This window comes from Sphaeramia orbicularis, chromosome 22, assembly GCF_902148855.1.
Source record: "Sphaeramia orbicularis chromosome 22, fSphaOr1.1, whole genome shotgun sequence".
Lineage (NCBI taxonomy): Eukaryota > Metazoa > Chordata > Actinopteri > Kurtiformes > Apogonidae > Sphaeramia > Sphaeramia orbicularis.
In genome coordinates, this window is record NC_043978.1 from 29611823 (window position 1) to 29636396 (window position 24574).

Consider the following 24574-nt stretch of genomic DNA (forward strand, 5'->3'; position numbering starts at 1 on the left):
TGGAAACTCTAGGGTGGAAGTGGTGTTTGTGTGAAGGTTGCAGCTTCATTGGGCAAATGTTGTTTCTGGTGCTGTTTTGTTCATTCTCAGCCCTTGGAGGCATCAAACCAATTTTGTTGCGACTTCCATATATATAATTTATTTTTCTTTCTTTTTCTTTTTTCTCCACATTAGACCTTTCCTAAGTGATTTATCACCATTTACTATAATATTCTCCTCTGCATTTAGCATTCGTCAGTGAAAAGCAGGCATTGTCCTATATTAAATCTAATGATCAGATGGATGTTCATAAAAACTTGAAGTAAATTAAAAGGTTAGAGAAAACTGACACAAAAGTGAATCTTTAAGGATAAATCATAATGAATTCAGATGTCAGAATAATTAAGTTATTAAGCATTTTAGATCAGCAGATGCTTTTGGTCGCCAGAAGGTGTTTAGGTGTTTTTTTTAAGGTTTTAATTCAAAAGACAAGGAAAACTAAAGGTTTCCAGGTATTAACTGGGTGAAGTGGCTAAATTTACTATGATAGTACTGTGTATTTGATATCATTGTAACAGTAAATGGACTGCACTTATATAGTACATTTTATACACCTTCATGGTGCCCAAAGTGCTTTACAAGGCCTCACATTCGCCCTGCTGCCATGCAAGGCACTGCCAGGCCCTACTGGGAGCAATTTAGGGTTCAGGGTTCTTGCCCAAGGACACTTCGAGCCAGGATTCGAACCACAGACCCTTTGGTCACTGGACGACCCGCTCTACCAACTGTGTCACAGCCAGTAAATGTAAAAATAAATATGAATAATTTTTGCCTTAATTAGAACCCAATACCAACAAAAATCAGCTTGCCATGCCATGTGGAAAAACACAGTGCATTGTCCAAAAAACCGTTTAATAAAGAAGGTGACTTGAAGCTGTAGACATTCTTCAATCCTCACACAATATATTTCATCATATCACACAGTCCTGCATTTGATGTATTCTTAGACTGAATGAGCTTCACATCAAAAACCTGCTCCTCGACAAACTAAAAGTAAAATTCCACAAATCTTGATTTCCTGTTTGAAATTTTTGATGCCAGTTGCTAGTTTTGGTGTCATTCTTAGTTATTCTTAACAACTTTTGCATTATATCCTATCATTTGTGTTTCTTTTGTTTCCAGTTACTTCCCTTCCTTTTTTCTGTTAATGCATTTTTATTTATTGATTTTTTTTAAATTAATCTTTACTACCTAATGTGTCTCCAGGTCGTAGGCCCACCCGGTACTGGAAAGACAGATGTCGCTGTCCAGATCATCTCCAACCTCTATCACAACTTTCCTGAGCAGAGGACCCTCATAGTCACACATTCAAACCAGGTTAACTACACACAAACATCAACACACACAGCCACACCACATCTGTGACCTCTGAGATGTTTTCCCCCAACACCAAGCTCAAAAAGTGTGATGCTGTCTGGAGAATTTACTGCCAGGGCTCAGAACTGCCCATTAATCAGGCGATAGTCATTTTCAAAGCGTGGAGGAAAAATTAAAATCTAAGCTCCCATGGGCCCCCACTGCTCCCCCCTCAGTATTTAATCATAGAGTAATCTACTGTTGTTTTACACCAGTGGAGGCTCGCCAAAGGGAACCTTAGCTGTAAGATGGATATATTTATTTTGGTGCAGTAGCTCACCCTGCCGTTGATATACCTCGTACAGAAACTTACCTCTTAGCTATTTCACTCAGAATGAATGTAAAGTCAGGATCAGGATCAACTTTTTTGTTCCACAATGGAAATTTGTTTTGGACAATAGTGCTACACATTGCTGCATTCACATTCAGACACAATACAATCATGGAAAAAATTATTAGACCATCAAAAACAATAGTTATGCAATCAAGTACTAACTCCTGTGTGTATCATGTGACTAAAACAGACAGAAAAGAAAACATGGAATGCCTAAAAGCACTGTTTTTGTCAGTACAATGCCATAGATATTGATGTAAGAACTGAAGTGATTTTGGTTATTATCAAGAAAACATGGAAAATGGATAGATATCAGCTCTGAAATTAAACTCTTATGAGCTATTTTAGTTGTTATCATTATATTTGTCCAAACAAATGTACCTTTAGTTGTACCAGGCATTAAAATGAACAAGAAATTGAAGAAAACAAGGGTGGTCTAATAATTTTTTCCGTGACTGGATAGTAACAAAATACACTCAGTCACAAGATTATGGAGTCAGCATAATCACAGTTATGTAATACACCTAATCTACGTATGTATTGTACCTTCCTCTTCATGGTACAATAAATAGAATAAATACAATTCATTAATACAATTTATTCATTTTAAAAGATGAGAGTAATTCCATTGCTTTAAAAAAACATTCCTTCATTTTCAGTGCTAAGGATTAAAAAAATTCAGGTGGTTATAAGATCAAAATGCAAGATAGAAGCAATAGGAATAAAAACAAGAGGTGCCAGGCACAACAAACCCCTCCCCTTGCACATATTGTAGCTTATATTAGCATGGATCCAGCTGATGTCATCATGATGTCAGCATATCAATTGCCTTTATATTTGTGCCAAATTTGAAGTAAACTGAAACAAAATTGATGTTTTTATAGACGTGAAATTTTGCCCATTATAAATAAATGGGAGAGAAAAAAAAAAAAGATTTGCAAAATTCATAAAAAATTTGAACTTTGACCTACTCTTTCCAAAATGTAACCACATCTATTCTGGGTCATTGGCAATCTATAAACCCAATTTGGTATGAATTCAACCTATAGTTTTGCTGCTACAGACATTTGAAATATCGCCCATTATAAGTAAATGGGGAAAAAAAGATTTAGAAAATTCATACAAAATTTAAACTTTGACCTACTTTTCCCAAAAAATAACCATGTATTTTCTAGGGCGCTGACAATCGATAAAACCAATTTGGTATGAATTCAACCAATAGTTTTGCTGCTCAAGTGTTACCAAACAAACAAACAAACCAAACCAAAAACACTACTCCTTGTCTCCCCTTTGGTGGCGGGGTAACAAAATCAAGAATCAAGAGTCCAAACAGGATTTATGTACACAACAAATATAAAAGACTAGAGAGTGACTGACTATTAGCCTTAATTAAATATCATGTCAGATATTTTGATTTTAAAGCTGTGATTCTGTGGCATCTACATGAATCTGTACTCTTCACTCTGGGCTGTCAGTGTCCCTCCCACCACTGATTGGTTACAGCGTATCTCAAATTGCCTACATCTATGAACAGGTCTTATGTCTTTCAGTATGTTGTTAACAAGACTGAATAACCCATTAGAGAATTAGAGCTATAATGGTATGCACATTCATCCCAAACCGTTCAGTAAACAGAGTTCAGTTTGCTCTGCCCACTCACATGTCCATTTGTGTCATCATTAGTACCAAAGAACATGAATACCTAATAAAGTCATCTAAACAAGTTATTTGAACTATAACTTAACTGTAGGACATTGAAGTAAAAATTACATTTCTTCTGCTTTCTGTGTAATATTTTCCTCTAAAGTCAACACAAACATATGTTGTGTTAAAGCATATACTGAAAGCAACTTAAATATAATGACTATTTTATCATAATACGTATATTATCACAATCATGTCTTCTTGAGACCCAGCAATGCATTTTGTCCTCTGTAGTGGACAAGAGCTTCATAGCTTTGCTTAAAAAAAAAAAAAATCCTGTCCACTACAAGGGACAGTTTCCCATCAAGCCAATTATTTAATGGGGAAAAAAAAGGCTTTTACCTTCCTGGGTCTCAGGGACTTATAATACTATGGAAGAGGATTAGGGCCACTGGAAAAAAAAAAAAAAAAAAAAATTAAGTTCCAATTTTTTTTTTATTATTATTTTTCTGAGAAAAAAATCTGAATTTTGAGAAAAAAAAGTCAGAATTCCGTTTTTAATGTCAGAATTCAGGCTTTAATCTTGGAATTCTGACTTTTTTCTCAGAATTTTGACTGTTTTAAATATTTTTTTTTATTGTTCTGAGATTAAAGTCAGAATTCTTTGAAAAAAGTCTGAATTCTAACTTTTTTTCTCTAGAATTCTGACTTTTTTCTGAGAATTCTGACTTTAATCTCAGAATTCTGACTTTTTTCTCAGAATTTTGACCTTTTTCTCTAAATTCTAACTTCAATCTCAGAATTCCGTCTTTATGGATATGGAGACCAACTTTAAAGTAATTAGAATTTTAACATGACATATATAAATTATCACAATCATATCCATCATCAGTTTTAACTTATTTCTCTGTAGAATTTTGACGTTTTGCCACAAAGAGTCCCACAAACCTGATAAATGAAGTACTTATGTTTTCAGGCTGTCTATGTGTTTATCATACAATTTACTGGTCAGCATTCCTTTCAGATATCACTTATAGAGCTCCTTGATTATGATAGTCAATAAAGGTTCCGTAAAAACCATATAGGTCAATCACCCCAAAATAAATAAAAGTTGGCTTTCCATTTCCATTCTGGTTGTATTTACTTGTTGCGGTAATGTGTTCCGTAGGCTCTGAACCAGCTGTTTGAAAAGATCATGGCCCTGGACATTGACGAACGCCACCTCCTGCGTCTGGGCCACGGAGAGGAGGAGCTGGAGACTGAGAAGGACTTCAGCAGGTGAGGACAGGCGTGGACAGGTGGAGACAGAAAACACACACACCCCCACAGATGCACCTAAACAAACAGAAACGCACAAGTGAAAGCCGAGACCCTTTGAACGTGTGAATGCGCGTTCAACAAATGGCTACAGACGTAAAGCTCATATCCACCGCGGCGCGACCCACACTGTTTGATCAAAGCCGACAGACTCACACACACAAACACACACATTCATACAAGAAGAAGCCCAGCTGCCCACATACGTAATTAGTGTGAGCCAACGCAGTGACAGGGCTACTCGATACTCCCATATGCCAGCCAGTGGACCTGGTTTATCTTCATTAGGCATCGCTGGCCTCTCAAAGCTCTCCAGCAGTGTAAGAGATCCGTCCCTGCAGCCCTGCACTCAGAGCCAATCCTGTCTGCTTAACCCCGCATCGTTCTGGACCACAGGCACTGACCTCATACCTAGCATACTCGGCACTTGGAGAGTAATTTCCTAAAAGTGGTGACTGACAGCATACTTTCCAGTGCTGACTGAAAGACATGGTTCCCTTTTCCTCCCACGAAACATAACCCAGAGCTCCACTGTATTATTATGTTTAAGGCACCATATTGAGTCAAATAACCCACTTATATGTTTTTATACCTTTATCAAAAGTGTCAGTATTACATGGGTTTGTCTTTATCAGACCGAAATATCACATAAACAAATAACGAATCCACATAATCAGGGTTTTTCCATAGCATTGTTGGACTTGCGTCTTGTTATTTAGCAGAAAAACATCAAAATTATGTTGGCGAATGCAAGGAAAAATAAGTGGTGACAGGTACAACAAACCCCGCCCTTTCTATGTATTTTGCCTATTATAAGTAAATGGGAAGATTTTTTTAAAAAATCATAAAAAATTTGAACTTCACCTACCTTTCCCAAAATGTAATGACATCTATTCTGGGTCACTGGCAATCTATAGACCCAATGTGGTATGAATTGAACCAATAGTTTTGCTGCTAAAGTGTTAACAAACAAACAAACAAACAAACAAATAAACTAGAAAGGCACTTAGATAGCGCAGACCTCCGCCAAGGCAGATCATTCCCCCCCGATCACCACCAAAATTTAATCATTTGTTCCTTGTGCCAGTATCAACATTTTCTGAAATTTTCATCCAAATCCATTCACAACTTTTTGAGTTATCTTGCACATGGACAGACAGACAGACAAACCAACACCGGCAAAAACATAACCTCCTTGGCGGAGGTAACAAACCACACCAAAAACAATACCCCTTGCCTCACCTTCGGGGGGCAGGGTAATAAAAAAAAAAAAAAAAAGGCTTTCATACAAAAAAGTATGGCATCTCAGTCACGGTTTTATGTTCACAACATTGGTGGAAAACTTAAAGTACTTCTTCAGACACTGTACTAAAAATGTTCAGTTTGTTCCCTTTAACATGCAGGGGTTAATGTAATATCTTATACTGATGAGGAAATAAAATATTGAAGACTGAAGCTCAGAAGCATCTTTACTGGAAAAAGGAAAATATCAAGTGTTGCTTATGGACATAGTGTTTTCATTATTGAATTTGTAGATTTCTTAAATGTTTCCTGTAACTGTGGTCAAAACAAAATTGTGCAAAGTGGCATCATTTTTAGTCAAATGACAATAGCCACATTTACTCAGAGATCCCAGAAAAAAAGATGAGATGGCGATCCCACCTTTTTTCCACCGTTGACCGATTTCTGCAGCCCAGCCAAAGGAGTAACAGAGGTGAGACAGGCTGGACTTTTACACAGCGGACCTGCGTTCCGGAATCAAAGGGGCAGTAATGCAGCACTCATTTTAACACCCCCCCCCCCCCCCCCCCCCCCCCAAGTGCATATTTATTTGAAATGGAGCAAATACCTTGAATCTTTAGATCTCAAAATCACATACCTTATGTATGCATGTGTGTATATTATGATTAGATAGGTCTGTGTAGCTATTTATGGTGTATATATTATATACATGGATACTTAAAGTTGATGTGTGTGGGATAAAAGCCACAATATTGATATGACGACCCCCTCTGGTTACGGGTGGGTAATTTACCAATGCTCTAATGTTAGTATTTGATGTGTGATGATGTGATATGTTTGGAAAAAGTTAATAAAAAATGCAAGTGATGAAAAAAAAAAAAAAAAAATCCCCCGGTGCAGGAGAGACAGTGGGTGCATATGGATCCGGTGGCCCTTCATGCCCGCGCGGCTTCGTGCCCGCCACAGTCTGCTTCATGCCAGTCCTTCTCCGTGCCGGCTGCTGTTAATCTCAGTTCCAATGTGGTCTACAGGGTCTGCAAGGTCCACCTTTGTATGAACAGTGAGTGTAACAGCAGCTTTTTTCCAAACTGGTGTCATGTAGCCTATAAAAAAATTTTAGAAATCAACTATTTTTTGTGGCTGTCTCGACTATGAAGACACCTGTTTTGGGTTTCAATGCAATCCAATCCAACTTTATTTGTAAAGCACTTTAAAACAACCACAGTGGACCCAAGTGCTGTACAGAAAAATAAATAAAAACCAAAATAACAAAGTAAAATAAAAGAATAGATTAAAAATAAATAAATAAAAATACAGAAGAATAGATAAAAGAATAAAATACAAGAATAGATTAAAACATTAAAAGCTGTACAATTGAAAACAACAACACATAAGAACAATAAACCAGTACCAAATAAAACAATTGAATAAAAATAATACATTCTGGGGTTTTAAGAATATTATTTAATAGAGCTCAGATCAGATTATGGATCATATGAAATCTACAGCAGGTAAAATGACCTTAAATTACCTGCAATTTAAGAATTTTCTTCATGTTTGCACTGAATTACACACATCAAACACACATCGCTCCTGTTGTTCATTGTTGGCAGCAACTACAACAAATAGCCTGAGATGAGAACCACCAGAGTCCTGTTAAGGAAGTCCCAGTTGTTCCGAGATCTCACCCACATATTTGTGCCAGCGTCGCTCTGTGGTGTTTAATGCCTTGAAGGATAGTGAGTCACTCCTTACAACTGAGATGAGAAAAGAGAAGGTGGGGGGGGCAGCACACTTTAAGCACTGAGAGGGAGATTATCCCAAGATACCCAAAACATTTACAATTCTGCATGACTATGTTCAACACTGCAAGTAGATGAATCAGCCAAAATAATGCTGTTTTTTTTTTTTTTTTTTTTACCGGAGAATGTTTTTTAGCCTGGTTTTGTGTACAATTAGCTCAGCGTGTTTGAATATTAATGAAGTTTTTTTTATGCTGATACTATTTTAAGTTTCTTTGTAAGTCACATAGTTAATTACCACCTTATCCATCTGTGGCACTGAGCAAATTGCACCCTGTAGCTTTAAGCAACACTTCCACGGGAGGAAGGAAAGGGTGATGTTGTGTGTCTGCGTCTTTGCTTCCACTTTGTGTGTAACCGCCGCTTAATGCGAGCGTATGACAGTAGTATGAATACGGCTACATGTGGAAGCATCACGTTATGTTCTTGAATAATGCACAAATGCGGACATAAAAGAAAAAAGAAAGAGCTTTAGTTAGCAGCATTTAATATGTTCCCGTCTGCCTGGCTGTCTCATTACAACATGCAGACTCCACACTCCTTTCCACCCCACTGACACCAGGAAAACGAAAGAGAGAGAGAGAGAGAGACGCAGAGTTTTAATTAACACCGTATACAAGGAGAAAAATGGAAGGCAGTGCTTCACCCAAATGCCTAACAAAGGGAAAGGTACAGCACTATCAATTACCAATGCCTCCATGCATTTCATGATGGACTGTATTTTGGGCTGTTTTTAATGAGATTTTGAGTCCAGGCCACATCTGCAGCACAGGAAGGAATTCAGACCACTTTCAGCCTTTACTTAAGGATAGATGTGGGCGATATGGGCAAAAAAAAAAAAAAAAAAAAAAAATCTCGATTATTTTTAAAAATTTGCCGATAACGATAATCTGACAATATCCTTTAAAACGTGAATTTCTTTCTTTTTATTGTTTGTATGTTTCAGAACAACAGCTCTTGTTTGTTTTTTAAGTTCTTCACACATCTTGTGCAAAATATGTGTGTGTGTGTGGGGGGGGGGGGTGTATGTGGGGTAGGGGCAGTAGTTATATACGTGTGTGCGATCCATAACTAACGTAACTAACACTGGGGTTAGAAAGTGAAACCTAACATTCTTTCAACGTCCGACTCCCGTTTTCTATGTCTCTATTATTCAGCGGATCTTACACAAAGTTTTAACGACTTCTCACCTGTATCCACTGGACCCTGTCGCCACATGAATTTGTCACGTTTACACCCCCCTTTATGGCACCCCAGCTGCATATAACGTTATTTTGACCGACATCAGTCTGGTCAAAACCGAACCATTTCCAGGCTAGTGATGTGGACCCACGTCTGCTATGAAATCATCCACTGAGACAGGTGACTCCTGCATATTTCCTCCATGTGAGACCATGTTGTGTTGTGGGTGCCACTGAGTCACCACGAGACTGAATCCTGTCAGCTGATTGGCTTCTGAGGCATGCATTCAGCCAATGAGGACTTTCATACACCTCTCTGTTACCATTTATGCACCCGTCCATTTGTTTTCTTTTCAAGACAGTATGAATACTCAGTAGTGTAAAATTGCACATCGTCAAATCAACATTTACGATATTATCATAGTCAATATATATCGGCCACCTCTATTTAAGAAAAACATTATCATGCGATTAATTTTCAGGAGAAATTAGTCGTGCTATAGTCTCGAAACTACCAGTAAAAGAATAATTTTATTAACTGAAACATGACCAAATTAAAACAAATAAATAACATGAAATTGATATTGAATCACTAGTAAAAATTTTACTTTTTTTTTTTTACACTAAAACAAACAGAAAAATGTGTTGTCATTATTAGTAGGTTATTAGTATTTTACTGGTATTATCCACTTTAGATCATAGCCTATTGGTCTGTATGTGGAACCTGAACTAAAATGATTTTGACATCAATGAATGTTAATATCAGTGTAATTTTTGCATTTCACAAATTCATCCCACGGGCTGGACTGGACCCTTTGGTGGGCTGGTTTTGGCCCACGGGCCATATGTTTGACACCTATGACTTAGATGATAAAATGTAAGACAAAAAAAATTTAAATTTGGTTTCATTCCAAAACAAACTCTTTGCTCATCTTTGCTGCCAATAATGTGTAGGACTTCAGACCACATTCAGCCTTTACTTAAGAAAAACATTATCATGCAATTAATTCTCTGGAGAAATTAGTCATGCTATAGTCCCGAAACTACCAGTAAAAGAATAATTTTATTAACTGAAACATGACCAAACTAAAACAAATAAATAACATGAAATTGATATTGAATTATTGTAAAATTGTACTTTTTTACACTAAAACACAGAGAAAAATGTGTTGTCATTATTTGTAGGTTATTAGTATTTTACTGGTATTACCCACTTTAGATCATAGCCTATTGGTCTGTATGTGGAACCTGAACTAAAATGATTTTGACATCAATGATTGTTAATATCAGTGGAATTTTTGCATTTCACAAATTCATCCCACAGGCTGGACTGGACCCTTTGGTGGGCTGGTTTTGACTTAGATGATAAAATGACTTAGATGATAAAATGTTAGATAAAAATATTTAAATTTGGTTTCCAAAACAAAATCTTTGTTCATCTGCTGCCAATAATGTAAAACCATTCCCAAATCCTTTCAGTAGAATTCAGCAAATAAAACACTGTAAATTGTTTCCACAAAAAAAAAAGAATTACTAGTAAAATCTGCTTCTTTTTCAGCTATTAAACAGTGGTTTTGTAACTCATATTTAGTGTCATGCACTTGTTTATGCTAGCTTTTTCTACACTTTCGGATCTATCAATAATTGTTTTGTTTTTTTTTAAATTTTCTTATAACTTTTCAACATTTATATAACTTTTCAACATTTAACAAATATAACATTTATAATTCCAAGTAATGTGTTCATAATACAAAGATTGACACCATACATGATAAACAGATAGAACCCATAGAGAGAGAAAAAAAAGCAAGACAAACAAAACATGCATAACAAGTCAGTCAAGACAGTACATTTAAGGAAAATAAATAAATAAGTAAATGAACAACGCAGGTCAATAACAATGTAAAAAAACTACAATGTATCTATCAATAAAATTTCATAAAAATTTAACTATAACTACTCGAGTCTTGCAAATAAAACTGCATATACAATTCCAAGACTCACTAACACTAAACTGACCAAAAACCAAACTGAATGACTGAATAAAACATTAATTATACATTGTAGTGGTAAATGACATAACGTATGGTAACAATATTTTCTTCCCTATTGATCAGTATTGATATGTATGACGACATATAATCTGACAAAGAAGAATATCCTGGTAATAACAGAAACCCAATGAAGATTGTGAGTTAAACTTAACATTGACATAAGCTTGTATTTTCATGCTCAGTGTAACCCCTGTGTATTAAAAAACAGTAAGACGAAAGGTAAACTTCACTTCTGTTGCCATTCAAGTATAGATTTCTGAATCTACAATGTCTACATTAAGTTTTCCCATTTTGAAACTGTTATCACCTGACTCTATGCCGCACATTTCCCTAATATCACACAGGCTTAGTTGTGTGTCAGTTTTACACTCATCAATATTACTTAAAAATAGTATATAGCTCCTATAAATGCAGACTGCACACTCATGCATCATATTTTCCATGGCGGGATGCAAGGTCACACAGTATTTTTATTTAATGTGAATCAGGTCAAACAGACAACGGTGTGACGGTGTTTGAGTCATCTGCTGACTGAGGATGTTTGCACAGGATCTAAAAATAGACGTCACCTGTAGTATTAGCCTGCGACCCCTCTCACTTCCTGTCTCTGTGCGCTGTGTGCCACACACTAATTGCTTTTAAGCCTTACTGTATAACTGCGCAATGGAATGCATAATAGACACCGAACAAACGTTAAATGATAACGAGTGTCAAGGGCACTCATTGTTCTGTTGAAAGGACTGCACTCCAGTGGGTCATATTTCTAAGAGTTTACATATATTGACTGGTGTATGTCTTTTAGGGCTGCACGATTAATCAATTTTTAGATTATGCTAAGCTTCCTGTATGTCAGAACCTGTTTTGTTCTTCTGCAAGTGCTTTGTGAATTGAAATCGTCAGTCAGGGAGGTCACATGACAGTCTCCCTTATGTACCCGTCAGAAGCAGGGAGTTGTTGTGTTAGTTCGCTAACACATTTACTAAAGCGGGAGGAATACAGAGAAGATTAGCATGGCCCCTGCGCAAGGATGACACGCAAATTTGTGAAGCGCTCCTCCGTTTTTCATTTTAGTTGTCATTTATTCTACTTTGGTGGAAACATGGCTACCAGTGTCTGAAAAGAGAACTACAGCGTAGCACCCACAAAAGGTAGAGTGCGACTGTGATGCAGTATGTGTTTATAGAGAAACAGCACCAACAGTGGATAGTTTTGTAAATTTACACCAAATCCAGGACTAAGAGCAGGAGCAAGGTACTGTGGTATGAAGATGTAATTGTTTTATCGAATGTGGTACATATTATGACACACAATCGGAAACTTGAGTCTGGATGGAAAATTCTTGATTTCCATGTTGGATATGAACCATAGTTCTCAGAACAAAATATACTTTTCCCCATTTTCAGTGTTTACGACTGCAGCCCTCCAAACCATGGTTATGTGTTCTCAAGTCAGCAATGATTGGACGTTCAGTCATCCATCTCAAACGTCATCATTCAACAACAACCTGAAAAGTCTTAAAACAGACCACATCCATGTGGTCTCTCCTTGGTTACTGTTTCAAGGTTATGATCCTCACTTTGCTAACGGGAACAAATTATACTTGGCTTCCTGTTTGTCAGAACCCGTTTTGTTCTTCTGTGAATTCTTTGTGAATTGAAACCGTCAGTCAGGGAGGTCACATGACAGTCTCCCTTATGTACCCGTCAGAAGCAGGGAGTTGTTGTGTTAGTTCGCTAACACATATACTAAAGCGGGAGAGATACAGAGAAGATTAGCATGGCCCCTGCGCAAGGATGACACGCAAATTCGTGAAGCGCTCCTCCGTTTTTCATTTTAGTTTTCATTTATTCTACTTTGGTGGAAACATTGCTACCAGTGTCTGAAAAGAGAACTACAGCGTAGCACCCACAAAAGGTAGAGTGCTACTGTGATGCAGTATGTGTTTACAGAGAAACAGCACCAACAGTGGATAGTTTTGTAAATTTACACCAAATCCAGGACTAAGCAGGAGCAAGGTACTGTGGTATGATTATGTAATTGTTATTGAATATGGTAGAAATTATGACACACACTTAGAAACTTTGAGTCTGGGTGGAAAATATTTGATTTCCATGTTGAATATCAACCATAGTTCTCAAAACAAAATATACTTTTCCCCATTTTCAATGTTTACGACTGCAGCCCTCTAAACCATGGTTGAGTGTTCCCAAGTCAGCAATGATTGGACGTTCAGTCATCCATCTCAAACGTCATCTTTCAAGAACAACCTGAAAAGTCTTTAACCAGACCACATCCATTTGGTCCCTCCTTGCCTATTGTTTCAAGGTTATGATCCTCACTTTGCTCACAGAAACAGATTATACTTGGCTTCCTGTTTGTCAGAACCCGTTTTGTTCTTCTGCGAGTTCTTTGTGAATTGAAACCATCAGTCAGGGAGGTCACGTGACAGTCTCCCTTATGTACCCGTCAGAAGCAGGGAGTTGTTGTGTTAGTTCGCTAACACATATACTAAAGCGGGAGAGATACAGAGAAGATTAGCATGGCCCCTGCGCAAGGATGACACGCAAATTCGTGAAGCGCTCCTCCATTTTTCATTTTAGTTTTCATTTATTCTACTTTGGTGGAAACATTGCTACCAGTGTCTGAAAAGAGAACTACAGCGTAGCACCCACAAAAGGTAGAGTGCTACTGTGATGCAGTATGTGTTTACAGAGAAACAGGACCACCAGTGGATAGTTTTGTAAATTTACACCAAATCCAGGACAAAGAGCAGGAGCAAGGTACTGTGGTATGAAGATGTAATTGTTATCGAATGTGGTACATATTATGACACACAATCGGAAACTTGAGTCTGGATGGAAAATTCTTGATTTCCATGTTGGATATCAACCATAGTTCTCAGAACAAAATATACTTTTCCCCATTTTCAATGTTTACGACTGCAGCCCTCTAAACTATGGTTATGTGTTCTCAAGTCAGCAATGATTGGACGTTCAGTCATCCATCTCAAACGTCATCTTTCAAGAACAACCTGAAAAGTCTTAAAACAGACCACATCCATGTGGTCTCTCCTTGGTTATTGTTTCAATGTTATGATCCTCATTATGCTAACAGGAACAGATTATACTTGGCTTCCTGTTTGTCAGAACCCGTTTTGTTCTTCTGTGAATTCTTTGTGAATTGAAACCGTCAGTCAGGGAGGTCATGTGACAGTCTCCCTTATGTACCCGTCAGAAGCAGGGAGTTGTTGTGTTAGTTCGCTAACACATGTACTAAAGCGGGAGAGATACAGAGAAGATTAGCATGGCCCCTGCGCAAGGATGACACGCAAATTCGTGAAGCGCTCCTCCGTTTTTCATTTTAGTTTTCATTTATTCTACTTTGGTGGAAACATTGCTACCAGTGTCTGAAAAGAGAACTACAGTGTAGCACCCACAAAAGGTAGAGTGCTACTGTGATGCAGTATGTGTTTACAGAGAAACAGCACCACCAGTGGATAGTTTTGTAAATTTACACCAAATCCAGGACTAAGAGCAGGAGCAAGGTACTGTGGTATGATTATGTAATTGTTATTGAATATGGTAGAAATTATGACACACTTAGAAACTTTGAGTCTGGGTGGAAAATATTTGATTTCCATGTTGAATATCAACCATAGTTCTCAAAACAAAATATACTTTTCCCCATTTTCAATGTTTACGACTGCAGCCCTCTAAACCATGGTTGAGTGTTCCCAAGTCAGCAATGATTGGACGTTCAGTCATCCATCTCAAACGTCATCTTTCAAGAACAACCTGAAAAGTCTTTAACCAGACCACATCCATTTGGTCCCTCCTTGCCTATTGTTTCAAGGTTATGATCCTCATTATGCTAACAGGAACAGATTATACTTGGCTTCCTGTTTGTCAGAACCCGTTTTGTTCTTCTGCGAGTTCTTTGTGAATTGAAACCGTCAGTCAGGGAGGTCACATGACAGTCTCCCTTATGTACCCATCAGAAGCAGGGAGTTGTTGTGTTAGTTCGCTAACACATATACTAAAGCGGGAGAGATACAGAGAAGATTAGCATGGCCCCTGCGCAAGGATGACACGCAAATTCGTGAAGCGCTCCTCCGTTTTTCATTTTAGTTGTCATTTATTCTACTTTGGTGGAAACATTGCTACCAGTGTCTGAAAAGAGAACTACAGCGTAGCACCCACAAAAGGTAGAGTGCTACTGTGATGCAGTATGTGTTTATAGAGAAACAGCACCAACAGTGGATAGTTTTATAAATTTCCACCAAATCCAGGAAAAAGAGCAGGAGCAAGGTACTGTGGTATGATGATGTAATTGTTATCGTATATGGTAGATATTATGACACACAATTAGAAACTTTGAGTCTGACCGAAAAAATTCTTGATTTTCATGTCGGATATGAACCAAAGTTCTCAGAACAAAATATATTTTTCCCCATTTTCAGTGTTTACAACTGCAGCCCTCCAAACCATGGTTATGTTTTCCCAAGTCAGCAATGATTGACCGTTCAGTCATCCATCTCAAACGTCATCTTTCAAGAAAAACCTGAACTCTTAAAACAGACCACATCCATGTGGTCTCTCCTTGGTTATTGTTTCAAGGTTATGATCCTCATTATGCTAACAAGAACAGATTATACTTGGCTTCCTGTTTGTCAGAACCCATTTTGTTCTTCTGTGAATTCTTTGTGAATTGAAACCATCAGTCAGGGAGGTCACGTGACAGTCTCCCTTATGTACCCGTCAGAAGCAGGGAGTTGTTGTGTTAGTTCGCTAACACATATACTAAAGCGGGAGAGATACAGAGAAGATTAGCATGGCCCCTGCGCAAGGATGACACGCAAATTCGTGAAGCGCTCCTCCGTTTTTCATTTTAGTTGTCATTTATTCTACTTTGGTGGAAACATTGCTACCAGTGTCTGAAAAGAGAACTACAGCCGTAGCACCCACAAAAGGTAGAGTGCTACTGTGATGCAGTATGTGTTTATAGAGAAACAGCACCAACAGTGGATAGTTTTGTAAATTTACACCAAATCCAGGACAAAGAGCAGGAGCAAGGTACTGTGGTATGAAGATGTAATTGTTATCGAATGTGGTACATATTATGACACACAATCGGAAACTTGAGTCTGGATGGAAAATTCTTGATTTCCATGTTGGATATCAACCATAGTTCTCAGAACAAAATATACTTTTCCCCATTTTCAATGTTTACGACTGCAGCCCTCTAAACCATGGTTATGTGTTCTCAAGTCAGCAATGATTGGACGTTCAGTCATCCATCTCAAACGTCATCGTTCAACAACAACCTGAAAACTCTTAAAACAGACCACATCCATGTGGTCTCTCCTTGGTTATTGTTTCAAGGTTATGATCCTCATTATGCTAACAGGAACAGATTATACTTGGCTTCCTGTTTGTCAGAACCCATTTTGTTCTTCTGTGAATTCTTTGTGAATTGAAACCGTCAGTCAGGGAGGTCACGTGACAGTCTCCCTTATGTACCCGTCAGAAGCAGGGAGTTGTTGTGTTAGTTCGCTAACACATATACTAAAGCGGGAGAGATACAGAGAAGATTAGCATGGCCCCTGCGCAAGGATGACACGCAAATTCGTGAAGCGCTCCTCCATTTTTCATTTTAGTTTTCATTTATTCTACTTTGGTGGAAATATTGCTACCATTGTTTGAGAAGAGAACTACAGCGTAGCACCCACAAAAGGTAGAGTGCTACTGTGATGCAGTATGTGTTTACAGAGAAACAGCACCAACAGTGGATAGTTTTGTAAATTTACACCAAATCCAGGACAAAGAGCAGGAGCAAGGTACTGTGTATGAAGATGTAATTGTTATCGAGTGTGGTACATATTATGACACACAATCGGAAACTTGAGTCTGGATGGAAAATTCTTGATTTCCATGTCGGATATGAACCATAGTTCTCAGAACAAAATATACTTTTCCCCATTTTCAATGTTTACGACTGCAGCCCTCCAAACCATGGTTATGTGTTCTCAAGTCAGCAATGATTGGACGTTCAGTCATCCATCTCAAACGTCATCGTTCAACAACAACCTGAAAAGTCTTAAAACAGACCATATCCATGTGGTCTCTCCTTGGTTACTGTTTCACGGTTATGATCCTCACTTTGCTAACAGGAACAGATTATACTTGGCTTCCTGTTTGTCAGAACCCGTTTTGTTCTTCTGTGAATTCTTTGTGAATTGAAACCGTCAGTCAGGGAGGTCATGTGACAGTCTCCCTTATGTACCCGTCAGAAGCAGGGAGTTGTTGTGTTAGTTCGCTAACACATGTACTAAAGCGGGAGAGATACAGAGAAGATTAGCATGGCCCCTGCGCAAGGATGACACGCAAATTCGTGAAGCGCTCCTCCGTTTTTCATTTTAGTTTTCATTTATTCTACTTTGGTGGAAACATTGCTACCAGTGTCTGAAAAGAGAACAACAGCGTAGCACCCACAAAAGGTAGAGTGCTACTGTGATGCAGTATGTGTTTACAGAGAAACAGCACCAACAGTGGATAGTTCTTTTTAAATTTGCACCAAATCCAGGACTAAGAGCAGGAGCAAGGTACTGTGGTGTGATGATGTAACTGATATCGTATATGGTAGATATTATGACAATATACTTTTCCCCATTTTCAATGTTTACGACTGCAGCCCTCTAATCCATGGTTGTGTGATCTCAAGTCAGCAATGATTGGACGTTCAGTCATCCATCTCAAATGTCATCTTTCAAGAACAACCTGAAAAGTCTTAAAACAGACCACATCCATATGGTCTCTCCTTGGTTATTGTTTCAAGGTTATGATCCTCACTATGCTAACAGGAACAGATTATACTTGGCTTCCTGTATGTCAGAACCCGTTTTATTCTTCTGCGAGTTCTTTGTGAATTGAAACCATCAGTCAGGGAGGTCACGTGACAGTCTCCCAATGATCAATGATTCCGACTGCAGCCCTCCAAACCATGGTTTCATGTTTTTTTAACCCTCATTTGAATCTTGATTGTCATTCATCTTCTAGTATTAGTTCCCTTTAGCACTAGTGTAATTGTTGTTTATTTTGATTTTATACCTTGGTGACATATTGCAGTAATGAACTATGTATCTTCGAGTCATGTCACATCTTTCATATTTAACTTCTTCTGATAAAAAGGGCAAACCAAAAATGTGTTATTTTACACTTTGCATTTCAGAAGTCAGCCCATTACAATTAAAGAATGATTAACTTAATTAGTATAGTGGTGGCATACATTTAACAGAATATACAGTAGTATCCTTGATTGCAAATGCCAACTCAGGTGGTAATGTTGTGTCTTGATAGCCCTAACAACAGGGAAATCAATGTATAGTAACCAGAAAAGAGTGCTGCAGCCAATAATAATAAATAGTTTTGAGTGATTATTGTCAATTCTATGATAAATAAATGTAAATAAATGCAAGAAATTATTTGCAATGAATGTTTGAGTTTTAACAGTCAATGGCTAAATATCAAGTGTGTTCCGATATCGAATTACGGATTTTTGTTTGGGGTCATGACTCTGTTTCTCCTTCTCACTAGTTCAATCAGAAACTCATACATTCAATGAAATATGGTCTATTACATCAGTGGTGCAGGCTATGTAATGTAAAACCCATCCTCTTTTTTTCCCAACCGGCTACCTCCGGAAATTATCTTGTGACACCCCAGGGATTTGAAACCCCATGTTGAGAGCCACTGTAGTAGTGTAACTGTGCTTTGTTGTCCATTTCCAGATATGGCAGGGTCAACTATGTCTTGGCTAGAAGACTGGAGCTCCTCAGGGAGGTGGCCAGGTTACAGGAGAGCTTGGACGTCCCAGGAGATGTATCTTACACCTGTGAGACGGCAGGGCACTTCTACCTCTACCAGGTAAGACCGTGTGTACATGAATTGGTGTTTGTATGAAAAGCACAGAGTTTGAAGGTTGCTAGTTGGTGTGATGGGTTACAGAGAATAGTAGTAGCACTATCAAAAATGTAATAATAGGGTTGTAGTACTCGGTCTCAGCCTTGAGACATGTTTTGAAGGTCTCTGTCTTGTCTCAACCTCGGACACTGATGATTGTGGGGACATTCTGATAGGCCTGTATCTGTCGTTCTTTTCTTGTTCTTTAACTACAGTGTTTTTAATGTGTAGATGCTAAAATCCTAATTAGTTGAGATTCCTTCACATTTTCTGTACAGGACCGTACTTCGGAGACAAAAATGTATTACTACTTTTAAGTGTAATGGTGATATAATTTTTTAATCCCCTTTGAATTATGCCATCATTTAAGTAAGTAAGTAAGTACATTTTATTTATAGAGCACTTTTCACAGACAGAGTCACAAAGTGCTTTATCAATTCAAATCAGAATCAAATTAAGTTTACAGAGACCCAACAGAATCCTTTACACACGTTTGTCAATTTAGAAGGTAATTTTACAAGAAAATTGCAGTTCTAAAACTAGAAAAGCACTCGGAGAGCGCAGACCTCCAAGGCAGATCAGTCCCCCCCCCACACTACCAAAATTTAATCATTTGTTCCTTGTGCCAGTATCAACATTTCCTGAAAATTTCATCCAAATACGTCCATAACGTTTTGAGTTATCTTGCTAACAGACAAACAAACCCTGATGAAAACATAACCTTCACCATTACTCTTGGCGGAGGTAAAAAGTAAAGTGTCAGATTGAAAACACATAAACAGAGGGACTATACACCCAAATGTCAGAAAGGTGACGACATTGTAAATGTGTCTCATCATGATCTGTACAGAGTCACTGAAGGTCTTTCTGCAACTTCAACATGACCAGACTTGAAGTAATCGTCACCTCTTTTAATACTTTCACCTCACTCTCAAAGATGAAGGTAAAATGTGTCAAGGCAGCTGCCATCTTTGTGTTGACGACGTGTATCATGTAGGACGAGTGATGTTTAACACTAAACTAGATGTTTCTTTAGTTTCTTTGCCACAAACTGCCACTTTCTTGGCTTGTAAAAGTATATTGTAAATTGACAAACATCATACGTGTAAACTGTGTCACAACTCAATCACAATTACAAAAGAAAATAATGGGAGCACTATTATCTCCCATGAAGCACAGCCAAAGGGGCGGGACTTCCTCTCTCTAGATCCCATGCATTTCTACAAAGACATAAAAACTTCATCTTTGAAATCAATGCAGTATTCTGTTAACAAACCGCTCCCAGGGATATCTCTGATCATTTTCATTGTTAATTAATCTCAAATATTTCCTACATTTAATTAGTTATTTGTTGTATAAAATGTCAGGCAATTACCAAAACAAGTGTTTTCTGAAGCTTACTGTTATAGAGGAAACAAATCATAAACAGTCATAATTTTTCTGATTCCCTCTTCTTTGTTCTTTCTTCCGTGTTTTTGGTTATTATGGTTTTTCATTACTAGAACCGGTTATTACCTCCGCCAAGTGAAACAACAGAGGTTATGTTTTCGTCAGGGTTTGTCTGTTTTTCTGTTTGTCTGTTAGCAAGATAACTCAAAAAGTTATGGACGGATTTGGATGAAATTTTCAGGAAATGTTGATACTGGCACAAGGAACAAATGATTAAATTTTGGTGGTGATGGGGGGGGGGGGGGGGGCTGATCTGCCTTGGTGGAGGTCTGCGCTCTCCAAGTTCTTTTCTAGCTGATTATGCAAAACAGTTGTCAGTTAATTTAATTGTTGACAGCAAATTCTGTAATTTTTGCAACTTTAAGTTCAAAGTTGTTTAACTAGAGCATTCTTTAATAATTAAAATCTAAAATTATTCAAAGTCTTACATTTTGGCCACTGGATGTTTAGGTGAGAATTATTAGAGGCTGTTTTAAAGGACATGATTGCAGGTGTCCCTTGACATTTTCTCTTGCCCTTTGGTGCCACTTGTTACCTCCGCCAAGGAGGTTATGTTTTTGCCAGGGTTTGTTTGTTTGTTTGTCTGTTTGTCTGTCTGTTAGTGTGCAACATAACTCAAAAAGTTATGGACAGATTTTGATGAAATTTTCAGGGTTTGTTGGAAATGGGATAAGGAAGAAATGATTAAATTTTGGTGGTGATCGGGGGTGGGGGGGGCCCACGGGGGGGCCCATTTCCAACAAACCCTGAAAATTTCATCAAAATTTGTCCATAACTTTTTGAGTTATGTTGCACACTAACGGACAGACAGACAAACAAACAAACAAACCCTGGCAAAAACATAACCTCCTTGGCGTGGGGGGGCCCACGGGGGGGGCCACTGATCAGCCTTGGCTGAGGTCTGCGCTCTCCGAGTGCTTCTAGTATTGACTGATGTTATGCATAATATTCCACCAGCCTGTAATTCTCCATTCATTTTTTAATCAAAAAATGTTTAAGAATGTCTTTATTTTTTTAAAGTCAGCTACTTTTCCCAGCCCCAGTATTATGCACATCCTTGAAATTCATTTTTGGATATTGATATCGATTTACACAGGGGCTTTAAGGGATGTGGAGGATATTTTGCAAAATGAATTAGGATGGATTTCTGTATTATCTGTCCTTCTCCTCAGACCTGCCAGTCAAATCCAGACGTTATTAGAGTTTCTATTCCCCAGACTGGCTATTTTCCCCAGACAGTGTGCACACTGATAGAGTCTCACCCCTTACTGTTTATTCCTTTTTTAACCTAATTATCAGTGTCCTCTTGGGCTACTGGAAAAATGCAGCTGCAGACAATTATGCACATTCTCATGCTTCATTAGACGGATTCTAAAATAGACTTTACATTACATGGAGTTAGAGTGCGCCTGGGCGGTTTGGCCAAGTTAAATATGGTTGGAAGTTGGGAATGTTGTGTTTTTTGTTTTTTTAATACCAATTATTAACAGCTAACTCTGACGATAAGTTTTGGTACCTGTCTAAAGTTACAAATTCATTGGGGGGAGGTAAAAATGGAAATTGGAGGGATTAAAGACTCAGATCATTTGAGTGACAGCTAGTGTAAAACGGCTTATACATGCCATTAGCCCCAAAAGTGAATACAGTACAGTACAGTACAATATGTAACCGTGACTCTGTAGCTACAGATGATTTATTCATAGAGATGGTCTTCTTTCAACAGGATGAAATTGAATGAAAATGAGAAATATATGTTAAGAGAGCAGCAAGTTAGTCATTATAGCACAATAAACCCTACAGACAGCACTAGTTCAGGAGATTAGCAGATAATAGGGTCATTAACACAAGGTCAATTCCAATCAGAGTTGTAGTTGGTATCTAAAATAATTATATTTATACTGCCATTTTTACATTTTACTAGTTTGATGATGGACGATGGGTTGATTTTCAGCCCACAACTGATTCCTGCTGATTTACTGTGTTTATTTAAATTCTGCCCAGTAGTGTCATTTTGTGACATTTGACAGGGTAAATATGAAGAAGTTGTGTGTCTTTCACCCTGGGCAGGCTGCACTGTCAGTGATAAACGATAACATCAGTGTAAATAGATATGCTGAAGGTTCTGATGGTGGTCTAAATCGTCCATTCAGACAGATACTTAACAAGCTATTAAGCTGATCCCTCCAGGAGACATATGAATGTTATCCTCAAAGTTGTTTTTCTTCGAGGTATTTATAGAACTGAGCTTCCCCACTGTTTGGATGAAGCTGGTTTATTAGGTGCTCAGCAGGAACACCTCGATAAGACAGTGGCTATCTGTTCTCATTTGCTCATTTGTGGAGTAATGTGTTTTTAAGTATGTGCAAAAAAAAAAAGTAAGAGTTAAATCACACTATGCACCATTTAGGCACAGTAAAAACATGCAGAGCCCCCGGTGTGCACATTAAACATGCACCCGTCATACCAAAAAGTAGCTAGCTTACTTAACATTAAACAGATGTAGTTCATAAGTCATATTCTTGACTCTAATGACTCTAAATACCCAGAGGATGTGTACACTATGTCTGTTCTCCCTGCCCATTACAGGTGATATCTCGCTGGGAACAGTACATGAGCAAAGTGAAGCCCAAACAGGTCAAGAGGGTGGAGGTGGAGGCCGTCGCCGCTCATTTCCCCTTCCACAAGTATTTCTCCAACGCGCCCCAGCCGGTGTTCAAAGGCTGCACATACGAAGAGGACATGGACATCGCAGAGGGCTGCTACCGCCACATCAAGAAAATCTTTACCCAGCTGGAGGTAAGAAGGTCAAACCTACACACACAGGCCCTACAGCACCCAGTGGGAATGGAGGAGGGTTCACATGTGCAATAAAGCGAGGCATCTTTATTTATAGAGCGCATCATTACGTTGTAAGGCCTGATATACACAAGGGGCAGTAACTGCGGCTTGAAACTGAAGCCACTGCCTAATTATGTTAAACAGTAAAGCCAATGATGGTTGCTAGGCACTGGGTCCAAAAAGGCCTGGCTACAACTGACTTCCATTGAATTTATCTCCAGAAATACAAAGTCAGTTTTTTTCAAGAGGTTTTTTTTTTTTTTTGCTTCATTTGGACCCTGAGTGTATTGTCAGTCCTTTTGTAAATTCTGGCTCAGATCTTCTGGCTGATATAAGCTATAAGTCTGTCATGTGTTCTCTGACTGACAACTCACTCGACTGCTGAGTCAGAGTTTCAAAGCTGCTGTTTTTAATAAAATATTTTTTTTTCCCTGACAGACTGCTGTGGTTGTGGTTGTGGACAAAATACAAAGAGAATCCACCACAGGATTTTTGATGTTACCCACAGAGAATTGTTATGTAATTGCAATATGAGGTGTATTACATACAATATAAGGCAGTGTTTTTCAACCTTGAGGTCGGGACCCCCACATGGGGGTCACCTGAAATTTCTAGTAATTGATAAGAATAATTAGAAAAACTTACTAATAAAAAATATATGGTGAGTTGACAGAGACCATCACAATCCATGACAGACATGACAAACTCTGAAGCTGAAACTGAAGCACTGTGGTACTGTTTATCTTTCAAATGTTCATGTGGTCAGTTTCAGATGCTGCAGCTCTTTCATAATTCGTTGTTTGAGTTCTTGTTTGTTCAGTATTAATTGTCAGCCTTGTAAATACAAGCTGGACTGACTGTACATATCCTGACCAAGGAAAAAAAAAATTTCACTTTGTGCAGTAATCTACACCTGGCTTTTCTGCCCCCGTCCATAATAATATACATTATATAGACTAAATGTCATCTAAAATTAACGTTTATTTGCAACATAATATAGCAAAGTATTAGATGATCAAAAACAAATTAATTTTAGCAAAAAAAAGTCTCCGTTTTGAGCGTGTGGGGTCGTCTGAAATTTGTGATGTTAGAATGGGGTCATGAGCCAAAAAAGGTTGGGAACCACTGATATAAGGTGTTTTAATAGTTTCATTAGCTATTGTAGTATTATGGTTCAAGTAGGTGACATTATGTTATAGTGTTCTGTATAACATTCCAGTCAGAAGTTAGAAGTAGAATGAGCTTCAGGAGTCTCACCCTTTGGACCTCCCCAGCTTCACCCTGTTGTCTAAATTTGTCACTTCCTGCTCTAAAAAATCAGGACAGAGATGGTCACTTTCAAGAATTTAATCCAAACTAA

The 24574-nt window shown here is 38.1% G+C and overlaps 1 protein-coding gene and 8 non-coding genes across 10 annotated transcripts in view; all 9 read left to right on the forward strand.

Moving 5' to 3' along the window:
- aqr (aquarius intron-binding spliceosomal factor) overlaps positions 1-24574 on the forward strand; it is a 146066-nt gene that overhangs the window by 65117 nt on the left and 56375 nt on the right. For both annotated transcript variants that reach the window (XM_030127148.1, XM_030127149.1), the window contains exons 24-27: positions 1246-1356; positions 4542-4651; positions 18756-18891; positions 22963-23172. In XM_030127148.1, coding sequence (XP_029983008.1) covers positions 1246-1356; positions 4542-4651; positions 18756-18891; positions 22963-23172 — 567 coding nt within the window. The remainder of the gene's footprint in view (positions 1-1245; positions 1357-4541; positions 4652-18755; positions 18892-22962; positions 23173-24574) is intronic.
- LOC115414416 (U6 spliceosomal RNA) lies at positions 11926-12031 on the forward strand. Its single transcript, XR_003934624.1, has one exon. It is a non-coding gene; the product is annotated as a U6 spliceosomal RNA (small nuclear RNA).
- LOC115414409 (U6 spliceosomal RNA) lies at positions 12692-12797 on the forward strand. The gene has a single exon (XR_003934618.1). It is a non-coding gene; the product is annotated as a U6 spliceosomal RNA (small nuclear RNA).
- Positions 13455-13560, forward strand: LOC115414407 (U6 spliceosomal RNA). Its single transcript, XR_003934616.1, has one exon. It is a non-coding gene; the product is annotated as a U6 spliceosomal RNA (small nuclear RNA).
- On the forward strand, positions 14219-14324 carry LOC115414414 (U6 spliceosomal RNA). Its single transcript, XR_003934622.1, has one exon. It is a non-coding gene; the product is annotated as a U6 spliceosomal RNA (small nuclear RNA).
- Positions 14982-15087, forward strand: LOC115414410 (U6 spliceosomal RNA). The gene has a single exon (XR_003934619.1). It is a non-coding gene; the product is annotated as a U6 spliceosomal RNA (small nuclear RNA).
- On the forward strand, positions 15746-15851 carry LOC115414413 (U6 spliceosomal RNA). The gene has a single exon (XR_003934621.1). It is a non-coding gene; the product is annotated as a U6 spliceosomal RNA (small nuclear RNA).
- LOC115414408 (U6 spliceosomal RNA) lies at positions 16511-16616 on the forward strand. The gene has a single exon (XR_003934617.1). It is a non-coding gene; the product is annotated as a U6 spliceosomal RNA (small nuclear RNA).
- Positions 17274-17379, forward strand: LOC115414415 (U6 spliceosomal RNA). The gene has a single exon (XR_003934623.1). It is a non-coding gene; the product is annotated as a U6 spliceosomal RNA (small nuclear RNA).